General features: G+C 38.3%; 1 protein-coding gene across 1 annotated transcript in view; it reads right to left on the bottom strand.

Moving 5' to 3' along the window:
* Positions 1 to 14,169, bottom strand: part of LOC112052211 (uncharacterized) — a 113,247-nt gene that overhangs the window by 33,279 nt on the left and 65,799 nt on the right. Inside the window, exon 6 of the mRNA XM_052886201.1 lies at positions 2,446 to 2,626. Coding sequence (XP_052742161.1) covers positions 2,446 to 2,626 — 181 coding nt within the window. The remainder of the gene's footprint in view (positions 1 to 2,445; positions 2,627 to 14,169) is intronic.

Raw genomic sequence — 14,169 nt, 5'->3', positions numbered from 1 at the left:
CTTAGAACAATTAGTTCTGGTTAATATATTTTATATAACAATTTATACACAAACCAAACATAATTTAAAATAAATAAGTTATGAAATGACATGCCTCCATGGCGCAGTGGTATGCGCGGTGGATTTACAAGACGGAGGTCCTGGGTTCGATCTCCGGCTGGGCAGATTAATATTTTCTCAATTTGTCCAGGTCTGGCTGGTGGGAGGCTTCGGCCGTGTCTAGTTACCACCCTACCGGCAAAGACGTACCGCCAAGCGATTTAGCGTTCCGGTACGATGCCGTGTAGAAACCGAAAGGGGTGTGGATTTTCATCCTCCTCCTAACAAGTTAGCCCGCTTCCATCTTAGACTGCATCATCACTTACCATCAGGTGAGATTGTAGTCAAGGGCTAACTTGAAAAGAATAAAAAAATTAAAAAAAAGATTTGATTAATAAGCTTAGAACAATTAGTTCTGGTTAATATATTTTATATAACATTTTATAAACAAACCATACATAACTTAAAATAAATAAGTTATGAAATAACATGCATTTTCTACCTTTATTTCTAATTTCTTTGTTGGTAAACAGTACTTATCAAGTTAGACTATAGTATAGATGAGACATACCACGATGTCCCAATATTCAGCCCGTGTGATTTAGTCTGTTCTCCGATAATCAGAAGTGGAAGTTAGTCATGAGCCGGCATATTAATAAAGATTAGCGCTTTAAAAGCTTCGACCAACACCTTAAGAAGCTTTCGCTTAACTGTTGGATCAAGAGTCGGATACAAAAGGCAGTGATTCTTGAGACGGCGCGTATTGTGAGGAGGTTCCTCACTCTGGAGCCCTGACCACCGGTTGCTTGGACACTTTACTTAGTCGAGGTTACTACACTATTGATGAGTTCCTTAACGACAAAGGTGGAGGCCATTGGATCAGCTTCCACCTTCACACAGGAAATAAAACTATAAGAAATTGTAATTTAATTGTTATCAAATGTAAATTGTAATACTGTATGACTTTTTCAAAAGAGCAACTGTTGAGTTTCTTGCCGGTATCTTCTCAGCAGAACCTGCCTTCCGAACCGGTGGTAGAATCTTTACAAATAGTCAACTGACGTGTCAAAAGTGCTTGTAAACTGAGCCTACTTGAAATAAATGAATTTTGAATTTTGAATTCACTCAATTGTCCCGCAGCGGGAGGGTGAATTTTTTTTATAAATTTTTAATAATGTTTTGTATTTTATATTTATATTGTTAAAAATTAAAAAAAAAAGAAGTAAAAAATAAATGGAAGATTAGCGCTTTAATCCACAGAAGGTCTAAGCAGAATGTTCGTACACTATTTATGTACTTGTTTAAAATTCAGCACGGTGTAACCATTTTGAACAAAATATGGCTCACCGGTTCGTTTACTAAACCGTTTGGCGGTGTTCCACTCACCGGGCCGGATGCCGAGAGATAAGGCACCGTCCCAGTTAAGGGTTGTGTTTATTGTCTTTCCACTGAGATTTTATCATCTCATTATCTATTTACGTATTTAAACAGCTATATACGCCAACGTTGTTTCGCTCGGGGTGAATTTATTTGCACAGAAATAAAATTATAATCAGTTTTGCGAAAGCGAAAGCCTCGTTAACGTTTATTTGAAAGTCAAAGTGAGGTTTTGTGCAATATTGTTTTTGCCTTTCCTTTAACATAAATTGCGAAGGTGTATCTTGTTGAGGTTGAGATTCGTAATTGTTTTTACGGCGGATTTCGTTTATTGGTACGAATATTAATACTTAGGTATATGAATATATTATTTAAATGAAATCGTCAATTTTTATTTTTCCCGTGAGTTCAGCTATTTATCATGAATGACCTATTTTAATCGTCAACTATTTGCCCAGGCTATCCTTATAAGGATAATGGGAGGAGGACCTACTTGCGGATTGTAAACATAATGATTGGTTCTGTAACGATTGCTATCAGATGTTAATAATGAACGTCGAATGAATTGCTTTCACTGTGAAGAATACCACCAATTTCTTCATCTTCAAGAATTTTTAGAAGAAACAAAGTCACCATTTTATGACCCGTCTCAGGACTCCAACATCGTGACCCGAAGCAACATAGGTTAACCATTGGACCAATTAATATTAGATTTAACAATTAAATTTAAATATAATTAGGAAAATGAGCGTCGACTCGCCAACAAAACGCTTGTAACGATGTCAATGTCAACGACATACATTGTACCTGTAACATATATGATCACTGTCATTCGCACGGCTCACGGAACTGACAGAATACATGAAAACTTGTCAAATAGTTGCTCCCCACTCAGCATTGAGAACAACCTTTGTGAGCCGTTTTTGTAAAAAGTAAATGGAATCTATACAGTATATGTCTCTGCTGCGATGCGTTTGGCGATAGTATAGGGAAAAAAAACGAAGCAGTTACAACAGGCAGTTGACTCACCTGATCCAACTTCAACAGCTCTTCAGGCGTGTCGGGCAGTTGGCCCAGCATCAGTGGCGGGTTGATGTTGACTTCTTTGCCGAGAGATCTGACCACTTCCTCCCGGTTATAGCGGTCGGCAAACACGCATGACGCCGGAATTAGTCCATGGACCGTGTAGCTTATCGCTCGCACTAGAATCCTGAAACAAAGGCAAATATTTTCAGTTAATAATTATTCAGTAATGACATATGGGTCCGAGACTTGGTCGCTGATTATGGGCCTTAGTAGAAGGCTCACAGTCACTCAGCGGGCGATGGAGCGAGCAATGCTTGGAGTTTCTCTGCGCGATCGAATCAGGAATGAGGAGATCCGCAGAAGAACCAAAGTCGTAGCTCAGCGAGTCGCGGAGCTGAAGTGCTGGTGCTGGAATGGCGACCCCGCACCGGAAAGCGCAGTGTTGGTCGACCCCCCACTAGGTGGACCGAGGATATCAAGTGGGTTGCAGGGAGCCGCTGGATGCTGGCGGCTCGAGATCGTTGTGCTTGGAGATACATGCAAGAGAGAGGGAGGATGTCCAGCAGTGGACGTCTATCGGCTGATAAGGTAAGGAAGGTATGGTAATAATTAGTTTTAAGTATGCTTCCTTATCATTTTCCAAACTATTCCACTGCAATTTAGAAAAGGTAACTGCTTAATCGTTAATGTCTATTTTTTTCTGATTCTCTATATTTGCTGTCATAATCATCTTTATCAACCCATATTCGACTTGCTGCTGAGCTCGAGTCTCTTCTCTTTATGAGAGGGCTTAGGCCAATATTCCACCACGCTGGCCCAATGCGGATTGGCAGACTTCACACACGCAGAGAATTAAGAAAATTCTCAGGTATGCAGGTTTCCTGACGATGTTTGTCCTTCACCGTTTGAGACACGTGGTATTTAATTTCTTAAAATGCACACAACTGAAAAGTTGGAGGTGCATGCCGTGGATCCGAACCCACACCCCCCCGAAATCGGACATCGAGGTCACTATCATTCATCATAGTATACTGTACTGTATTTACTGTACAGTAAATATAGCCGTATAGCTATATTTACTGTAGATTCCTTAATTGGGACCCAAGCAGCATTAAGCGTAAAGAAGAGTAGGTACTAGCCGAGCTCGTGGACTAGAAGAACTTAGTGGTAACATAGAAGGTCTCTCTAGTAGATATTCAGAGCGTCATGTAGTGAAAAAAACTGTTAATGACTTATAGTTTTTTAGACCTTATTACGAATGTTTGACAACTTATTATTATTATATAAAGTGAAGGTCACGGTATGTTTATCAAAATAACGTAAATAAATTAAATACGTAATCTTAAACCTAATCGTAATCTCAGCACGTCTTAATACAAAAGTTTTCCAAAATAATTTCATCACATTGCAAAGAATCTCCATTGTTATTCCACGCAAATATGCAAGTAACAAACTTTCTAACAAGAAGTTCTTACCAAAAGTAAATTTGTGAGAAGTTGTTCTTTTATATTACAATGACGAAATCGCACTTACATTTTTTGAATATAAACTTATAAAAATATCGATACTCATTTTACTATTTAAAAAAATATATATATAATGTATGACCATTTCATGCAGAATAAGTTTCTCAGATTTTGTTGTTTTTCTGTTTATAAAAGTAGTCTATCTTTATTATATAACATTGGTAATCGAGAGTGAGGTCACAGTCAAAAAAAATGCCATTTGGTTAATTAAGTAATACATAGGGCGAAACTACGACACTGCGGTGCGTCGTCGGATCGCAAGAATGTACGTTGTCGCACAACGCACCGCAAATTTTCAATGCGGTGCCGCACCGTGCAAACTTACGACGCGATGACGTATTACCGTTCAGTCGGTGTCCACACTTTGCTACGTGCGCGCGAAGACATTCCAACATGACTGATTACGAATAAGATTCAGAAATGTCCTGTCCTTAAATCGCAGAAGAATTTAAGGATAAATTTTTAAAAACAGAGGCCTGGAAGAAAGTTTGTACATCTTTATATCCTGATTTAGAATCTAAACTTATGGCCATAATTTTCTCGTACGATACCGTAAGTGATGAAATATTTGTGTTGCGTCAACGCATCGCATTGCGTTGCGGCATCGTTTTTGCGATGCTGTGACGCATCGCAGTGTTGTGATTTCGCCTTTACTGTTTCTAAAGCTTTAATAAAATAAAATAAAATATTGGCAGCGCTTCCCCCTACACCGTGCGTAACTTATTATAGTCCTTATTAATGTTTTTCGGATAGCATGGGTACGGTGACAGTCCACTGTATGATGTTCATAATACTTTCAAGAGTGCAACGAACTGTCACCCGCACCATCCTACATGAAACGAACTGTAGTTAGTAGGTACATTCTTTGATCTTTCAGCTATTGACTGTTGTAATAAAGTTTTGAATGGAGATGATAGCTATTCGTACGTAGCTGCAATAATAAACTATATCCCTCGATTTTGTTATATTCATCTTTTTGGATTCGCCTTTTTAGTGATAGCTCAGTGGATATGACCTCTGCCTCCGATTCCGGAGGGTGTAGAATCCGGTTCGGGGCATGCACCTCCAACTTTTCAGTTATGTGCAATTTAAGAAATTAAATATCACGTGTCTCAATATGTGAAGGAAAAACATCGTGAGGAAACCTGCATACCTATCTGAGAATTTCTTAATTCTCTACGTGTGTGAAGTTTGCCAATTGGGCCAGCGTGGCCTTATTGGCCTAACCCCTAACCATTCTGAAATTCTGAGAGGAAACTTGTGCTCAGTAGTGAGCGGAATATGGATTGATATGATGATGATGGAATATGGAAGCAATTATAAAGATGTATTCACGTCAAAACATTGTATTAACGCATGCCGCTTTTTACATGTGAATTTCTCGTTGAAAATATTGTTCGTAAATATCAAATTATTCGGAGTTCGAAAATTCCTCAATTTTGGTGGGTACTTTTGTCGCCGATTTTGAGGGTATTCTACAGACTGCCTCACCGCGCTCGGAGCTGTGAGCGCCCTGTCGTCAGTCGCTCGCGAATTGTATTGTGGACCTTTCGCCTATTCGTCGGACATTTTTTCGCTTCGTATTCGCTGCCCGTTTATTCGGAACGGGCGTTTAATTCGGGTGACAATATAATCATCGATATTATTTATTATTTGACTTTGTTCGATATCGTGATAAAGAGACACGGTGTAAAAAGGCCGCGGCCAAGTGCGTGTGCGCGTCAACACGTGTCGGCGTGGGAGCTGGACTCCAGCAGCAGGGCTCAAGAAGATCATCGAAAGGTAGGTGGTTTGTTAGAATTACCCTTCGTATCGGTGATAGGAGCCTGCCCATTAGAATGAAGGAAATCTTCGAATAAACTCCTTCCACCAGCACCCTACATTCGTTACGTAAAATACAGTCCACTAAAATCACTCCCCGGGGGAATCTCCCCCACATTTATTGGCCTTCGTAGCCAGATATTAAGTTTTCTTTATTCTATTATATTCGAAACACCCCGCCATACACGTATTTTCTTATATTTTATAACCTAAAATCATAATAATCGGAATTCGAATGACGCCATACCTATTGTTTCATTCTTTGTTCGTTCTTCGCATTCAAAGTTAAATTATATAGGTCAAATTCTAGATGATCCATTTATTTCGTTAAAAACTGCATAATACAATAATAATAATAATTAGTGCCGCGTATATTTCGTTACTCATAAATAATAATATACTTAACTCATTCTAATAATCTAAGTATTCGTAAAAGTGATAGGTAATTTTTATTACGAAGTGAGGTACCTACCTACCTTACTAATTTTCGTTAGTTTCGCCAGTTATTATACTGTTCCGTTCGTATTATTTTATCTTAAATATATCGTAATTGTTTGTAATTGTTCTTTATACCTACTCGAGGTGTATTGAATTAGTTCATTTTAGTTCGTTTTAGTTTTGAGATTACGTTGAGTGAAGTAAGTTCGATCGGATTCATGTGGCATTTATACCATACGATACGATTACGACTCACGACATTGTTCGAAAATATATTTAATTTTTTCATTTTGTTTTTTTTTTATATTTGAGTTTTTATGTTTTCGTGTAGTAAGCCGTTCCGTAGTGGGCACGGCAGTGAATACGCCAAGTTCGGTAAATAAAAAATATTTTTATTTTTGATTTTTTTCTTTTTATTTGTAGTTTATTAATTATTTTACAATATGACGGAATCAACTGAGCACGCTGCTTTAATGCATCGCAGAGGTTGCATCGAGCGCGAATTGAATACTATAATTGAGTTAGGTATGGAGGTAAACTCAGATGTTAATTCTTATCGAAAATTTATGGTTTCTTGTATGGGACTCGCCCGTATACAGGATCAATTTGAACAAATTCAATCGTCTATTGAAACTTTGGAACTGGAAAGCACAAAAGTTTTGAAACCTGAACATAGCAATATTCGTTCGACTTTTAATGACTTAATTAGAGAAATTATGAGTATTAAATTCGGTTTAGAGGAATCTACTTCCGAACCAAAACCGGAAGTAAATCAAAATTTAAATTCAAATTATACTACAGTAAAATTACCGCCTTTATCGGTACCACCTTTTTCCGGTGATTATAAAGAGTGGAATTCTTTTAGTGATTTGTTCTTATCATTAATCGATCGCAATAAAGATCTTTCAGATGTAGCTAAATTTCAATATTTATTATCGTATTGTCGTGGTGATGCTAGTAAATTGTTAAAAGGAATGTCGATTACCAGTAGTAATTATAGTAAAGCATGGAGCATTTTAGAATATAATTATAAAAATGAACGATTAATAGCAATGCAACATATGGACGCTTTATATAAACTGCCAAATTTAAATTCACCGTTCGCCTCCGGACTACGCACTATTCTTAGTGGGTTCTTAGAAAACATCGGTGCCTTAGATTCTATGGGTTTCCCTATTGAGGAATGGGACTTCGTGTTATTTCACATGTTGTATAGAAAGTTGGATCAAGATACGCGACTTAATTTTGATAAATCTATTGCAACAAATCAAGTGCCTCGCTTTAGTGAACTCCAAGAATTTTTAAATCGCGAAATAATCGCTTGGGAAAGTTCAAGGTCAACATTACGTTCAACATCACGTTTTGATTCAACGCGTTTTTCAAAAAATCAAGATACGACTCGTGCTAAGTCCTCATTTGTCACTTCTCCTGAATCTAGTACTGCAAGTAGTTTCAAATCAAAATCTGGTAATTCGGTCCAGTCGAATTCGACATGCGTGCTGTGTAAACGTGGTTCGCATTCTTTATTTTCGTGTTATTCGTTCAAGCAGAAAAAACCCTACGACCGTTTTAGATTCGCAAAAGAAAATGGTCTCTGTTTGAAATGTCTTATGCCCATGCATGATCTTACAGACACATGCGCAAAAATTCGTTGTTCAGTGTGTGATGCTTCTCATCATTGTTCCATGTTACATTTCGCAAATAATTCAAAAACTACATCTGAAGATCTATCGAAATCGGAACTACCCTCAAATGAGTCAACGAATGTCGTCTCTTTGTATTCGACAGATGTCACTTCAAATCACAGTATGGTCTTAATTTCAACTGCTGTAATTTTAATTCGCGATTCATCAGGCAAATTTATTCGTGCTCGAGCTCTTGTCGATCCAGGTTCTGAAGCTTCTTTTATTACTGAAGATCTGGTTACTCGTCTTGGTTTAACTCGTCGTAAGTTAGGTACACCTATTCAAGGAATCGGTGATTTGACTACTTGTTCAAAGGGATTCGTAACGACCGTAGTTAAATCACACACGGCTTCAGGATTAGAATTTACTCTTCGCGGATTAATTCTAAAAAATATAACATCCGCTAAACCGTCAAACTTTATTGATACAAAATCGTGGTCTCATATAAAACATTTACATTTAGCGGATCCAAATTTCAATTCGCCTTCATCTGTAGACATCTTGCTCGGAGGAGATGTCTATGATGATATTTTCGTCGGAGAAATTATTCGTGGGCCTATTGGTACACCAATAGCCATTTCTAGTTCGCTTGGTTGGCTTCTTATCGGAAAAGTTGACCTTAAATTCGTTCGTAATCATGATTCGCATAAAATGATTTCGTCTTTCGTCGTCTCAGATCAAGAAAACAGTCTTGATAATTTAATTCGTAAATTCTGGGAAATAGAGTCTGTTCCAGAACAAGTAGTCCTATCGCCTGATGATCAGCGATGTGAAGAAATATTCGTTCAGTCTCACAAGCGCTTGACATGTGGTAGGTTCATCGTATCACTTCCATTTCGGGAAGGGGAACCATCACTTGGTGATTCGCGTTCGATAGCAATGAAACGCTTACTTTCGATGGAGCGTCGTTTTGCTCGAGATGATCAGTTTCGTAATTTATATTTCGATTTTATGGCAGATTATCTTAAATCTGGTCATATGGAACTTGTTCAAAGTGATATTCGACAGCCCCACTACTTCATACCTCACCATGGAGTTGTGAGGCCTTCTAGCTCAACCACTAAACTGAGGGTTGTTTTCGATGCATCGGCTGCGACTCACCAAGGATCGTTAAATGATACTCAACTGATAGGTCCGAAGTTGCAGAACGATGTTGGAGAACTGCTTTGTGGTTTTCGTTTTCATAAAGTCGCCTTTACTGCTGATATACGTCAAATGTATAGACAAATTCTCGTAGATGAAAAACATCAAAATTATCAGCTAATATTATGGCGTACAGACCCTTCCGTTGAGCCTCAAGTTTTTAGACTGAAAACAGTGACTTACGGGCTCTCGTCGTCACCGTTTTTAGCGATTCGTGTTCTTCAGCAACTAGCTATCGATCATCAATCCGAATTTCCGGAAGCTGCTGAAGTTATTCGTCACTCTACTTATATGGATGATGTTCTAAGTGGTTCTGATTCGGTGGAATCCGCTATTCATCTCCAAAATCAACTTTTTGAACTTCTAAAAAGAGGTGGATTTGAACTTCGTAAGTGGTGCTCGAACAGCCCCTTGTTTTTACAACGTCTTTCTGATGAAGTAAAGGAGGTGGAGTCTTCAACCGTCTCCCTTGATGAAGACAGTTCGATTAAAGTTTTAGGCCTAGCGTGGCAGCCCCTGAAGGATGTGTTTGTATATCACGTAGAGCCTCTGCACGACAAAGTAACAAAACGTGTAATTTTGTCCGAAATTGCTCGCATTTTTGATCCTGTCGGGTTTCTAAGTCCAGTCATAGTTGCTGCCAAGATTCTTATACAAGAACTTTGGTTAGCAGGCGTTGACTGGGATGCAGAGGTTCCAATTCACATTCAACGTAAGTGGCTTCGTATAGTTTCAGAATTTTCAAAACTATCCACCATCCACATTCTTCGTCTCGTTCCATCCTCGACTAATTGTTGTGTTGAGCTTCATGGATTTTGTGATAGCTCAGAAGCTGCTTACGCAGCAGTTATATATATTAGAGTTGTACATCCAGATCAAAATGTATCTGTTCATATTTTAGCAGGTAAATCTCGAGTGGCTCCTTTGAAAAGATTATCTTTGCCTAGATTAGAAGTATGCGCTGCAAATTTCTTACCTTCGTTGTTTAAATTTATTCGTAAGTCGATAAAGTCCAAGGTGCCAATCGCTCCGGAGGTAGCTTGGACCGATTCAAGTTTTGTTTTATGTTCGTTACGGGCTGCTCCCCATAACTGGTCTACATATGTAGCAAATCGCGTCGTTTCGATTCTTAATATAGTCTCTCCAGATAAATGGAGACACGTTCGTTTATTTGAGAACCCAGCGGATTTCGCGTCGGAAATTAAAATTTACAAACTGTGGTGGTTCGGACCACAGAGGTTTTCGCGTTGGCAGTTAATTCAAAATTTAATCCAAATTCACTGGAAGCAATGGCACATCCAATACTTGCATACGTTTCGAAAGCGAAGTAAATGGACTGAGAACATCGAGAATCTTCAAATCAGTACACTAATTCATATAAATTATCCAAACGTACCTCCATTTCAATGGAAGCTAGGCCGGGTTCATGAAGTGAACCCTTCTAAAGATGGTCACGGTGTCATTCATTCCGTCACTGTTAAAACTGAATACGGTTTCTTGAAACGACCAGTTCATAGGTTGTCTCCGTTACCTATATCAGATTCAGATTAATTCCATTAGTTTACTTTATTTAGCTTCATAGTTTTAGATTCTTATTCGTTCTTATTTCGTTTTCCTATATAACTCAGTTTCTATTTTTATATAATCATTTTCATTTTTTTTTTCTCTTTCTCCAATTTCATTCATTATTAAGCTGGGTTAAAATTCCATTTTAACGGTGGGCGGTGTTCGTAAATATCAAATTATTCGGAGTTCGAAAATTCCTCAATTTTGGTGGGTACTTTTGTCGCCGATTTTGAGGGTATTCTACAGACTGCCTCACCGCGCTCGGAGCTGTGAGCGCCCTGTCGTCAGTCGCTCGCGAATTGTATTGTGGACCTTTCGCCTATTCGTCGGACATTTTTTCGCTTCGTATTCGCTGCCCGTTTATTCGGAACGGGCGTTTAATTCGGGTGACAATATAATCATCGATATTATTTATTATTTGACTTTGTTCGATATCGTGATAAAGAGACACGGTGTAAAAAGGCCGCGGCCAAGTGCGTGTGCGCGTCAACACGTGTCGGCGTGGGAGCTGGACTCCAGCAGCAGGGCTCAAGAAGATCATCGAAAGGTAGGTGGTTTGTTAGAATTACCCTTCGTATCGGTGATAGGAGCCTGCCCATTAGAATGAAGGAAATCTTCGAATAAACTCCTTCCACCAGCACCCTACATTCGTTACGTAAAATACAGTCCACTAAAATCACTCCCCGGGGGAATCTCCCCCACAAATATATTTGGCATTTTCGTTGTAAATTCCAGTATTTTCATTACTCCTTGTCATAGGAAAAGTGAGAAAGCCACCTGAAAACTGAGGAATTTAATTAAAAGGCCTTCTAAATATACCTACCCACTTATATTATAAGGAATTTTGGAAGCTCAACTTGTATGATAATATTGTCAAGAATTTATATAAATATCTTGTTAGGCTTCAAAGCTGAACCGTAAGTAACTGTTCCTTGAATAATACGTAATGGTAATTCAATAAAATATTCGCTCATGATATTATGTTTTGATAGTAGGTATTTTGTACGATTCGTCTACGAGTACGAAATTTTTGATACGAAAAATGTTTTCCATATATATTTTTTTTCATTATCATTCATGTTCAATAAATAATACCGTAGGTATATTCCATGTTGGATACTTTTTATTCGTGCCACTATCGGTTTTTTTGAGATAAAACTTTTATTGTTGTTAACCTATGTCCAATCTTGAGTAGGTAAGTTACTAACAGCGGCAAAGAGTCCATCATACAGGCCGGTTCCCGCCCGGTTACCTTTTAAAAATCCATACATCATCATCATCATTATCAGCCGATGGACTTCCACTGCTGGACATAGGCCTCTTGCATGGACCCCCAAGCATAACGGTCTCGAGCCGCCAGCATCTAGCGGTTTCCCGCAATCCGCTTGATGTCCTCGGTCCACCTAGTGGGGGGTCAACCAACACTGCGCTTTCTGGTGCGGGGTCGCCATTCCAGCACCTTGGGACCCCAACGTCCATCGGCTCTTAGAACTATGTGGCCTGCCCATTGCCAGTTCAACTTCGCTGAACAATGTCAGTGACTTTGGTTTGCGGATCTCCTCATTTCTGATTCACATACATTTTCATTATTGTAATTAATATTATATGTAAGAAAAACCGGAGTTTGTATCAAGTGGTATGTACTACCCTTTCTGGGACGGTTTACCTTTGTCAAAATTCCATCCTTCGCAGCCTGCTATCTACTTGAGTTTTGGTCTTTCCTTGCCGATGTGGTTGAGGCATCGGAGACTATAATAGTGCTAGGCATTGTGGTGTGTTGCACAATTTTGAAATAGACGTTTTTTCTTTCACACTTTATAAACAAGTTTCAGCGAAAACTTCATAGATGCAAAAAAACCCTGCATACTCTAAGGACTCAATACTCAAACTTAAATCTATGTTGGACCAAAGAATGTACAGTTGGACAAGGAATTTTCCAATTTTTACTTATAGTGGATAGTTAAAAACTTAGTTAAAAATCTTATGCACGACACGGCTCAGAAGTTGCGACTAGTAGGAGTTAGTAGTAGGCGTAACAAACACAAATACACAAAAACAGTCGCCTATAATGTATGATTATTACTACCGTAAAATAAGTATTTTTGTTCTATTTTAAAAATATTTGTTTTCAAATCCGAAGTAAATAGATCGTTTGAAACTGGAAAAGTTTAGAACATATTGGTATGTCGTTTGGAATGTTACCGTCCTATTAGAACTTTATTTGCTCGCTTTGTGGCTTTGCGCAATGCTATGTTGTGTACAATGTAAACAAAATCGATAAATATTTTCATTTAGGTACGATTTCAAAGTGTATCTGTACATGTGAATATCGATATACGCATACATAAAAATAAAATTGAAGTGTCTGTCTGTGATTTTAAAATATATGTGCTTTCTCAAGTTCTTATAGTTATTTGCACGATACCAAAAACAAACGAACTTTATTAAAATTATTGTCTGTCTGTCTGGGCTAATCTTTGGAAAAGCTGGAAAAATTTTAATGGGACTTTCACTCACTTTTTACTTTTGGCGGGTGGGAGGCTTCGGCCGTGGCTAGTTACCACCCTACCGGCAAAGACGTACCGCCAAGCGATTTAGCGTTCCGGTACGATGCCGTGTAGAAACCGAAAGGGGTGTGGATTTTCATAACAAGTTAGCCCGCTTCCATCTTAAACTGCATCATCACTTACCATCAGGTGAGATTGTAGTCAAGGGCTGACTTGTAAAAAATAAAAAAAAATAAAAACTCGCAGACAGCTATTGAGCAACATATTTATAAAAAAATCAATTCACCGCGAAAAAAGTACGAGTACTTACGCTAGTTTTAATTAAAAGCAAAAAAAATATTTTGTATGTTAAAAATTAAAAAAAAGGAGAAATAAATAAATGAAAGAGTAATAAAAAGTTTCATTTAAATCACCGAAGGTGAGATGAATGATGAAGATGTTTTAAATTCCGCGAGAAGGAATAAGTCGACGTTCTTAATGTCCCATAAAATATTTAATAATTTCCACCTGTTTACTGGTTAATGTAATTTAAAAAGAAAATTGGCTAAAACGTTCTGTGCCCTGTAATTAAATCCCATATTTTCCCGTCGCGTCACAGTTTTCCTATGAAAGAGAGTAATGAAAATGCCGGTGTCCTCGTGACTCATGACTATGCCGAGCATCTCTGCGAGAAATGCCTATGTGACGGGGAAAATTGTTTGTGGCGAGACAAGATTTTACAACGTCATTTCTTTCTATTATTATTAATGTCATACATACACGTATAAATATAAATAATATATTTATAAGCCTTTCAGTAGCTAGAGCTCAAGAGCGGTCGGACTCATCACCTAGGGGTGGTGGTTCGATCCCCGCCCCGTTGGTCTATTGTCGTACCCACTCCTAGCACAGTCTTTCCCGACTAGTTGGAAAGGAATGAATGAAAATTGGGAATATTGGTCATATTTAAACCGAAAGGGGTGTGGATTTTCATAACAAGTTAGCCCGCTTCCATCTTAAACTGCATCATCACGCTAAGCGAATAGTACTTACTGCGCCGTG

The sequence above is a fragment of the Bicyclus anynana genome, chromosome 16 (genome assembly GCF_947172395.1).
Source record: "Bicyclus anynana chromosome 16, ilBicAnyn1.1, whole genome shotgun sequence".
Classification (NCBI taxonomy): Eukaryota; Metazoa; Arthropoda; class Insecta; order Lepidoptera; family Nymphalidae; genus Bicyclus; species Bicyclus anynana.
This window is presented reverse-complemented; position numbering and strand designations above follow the sequence as displayed.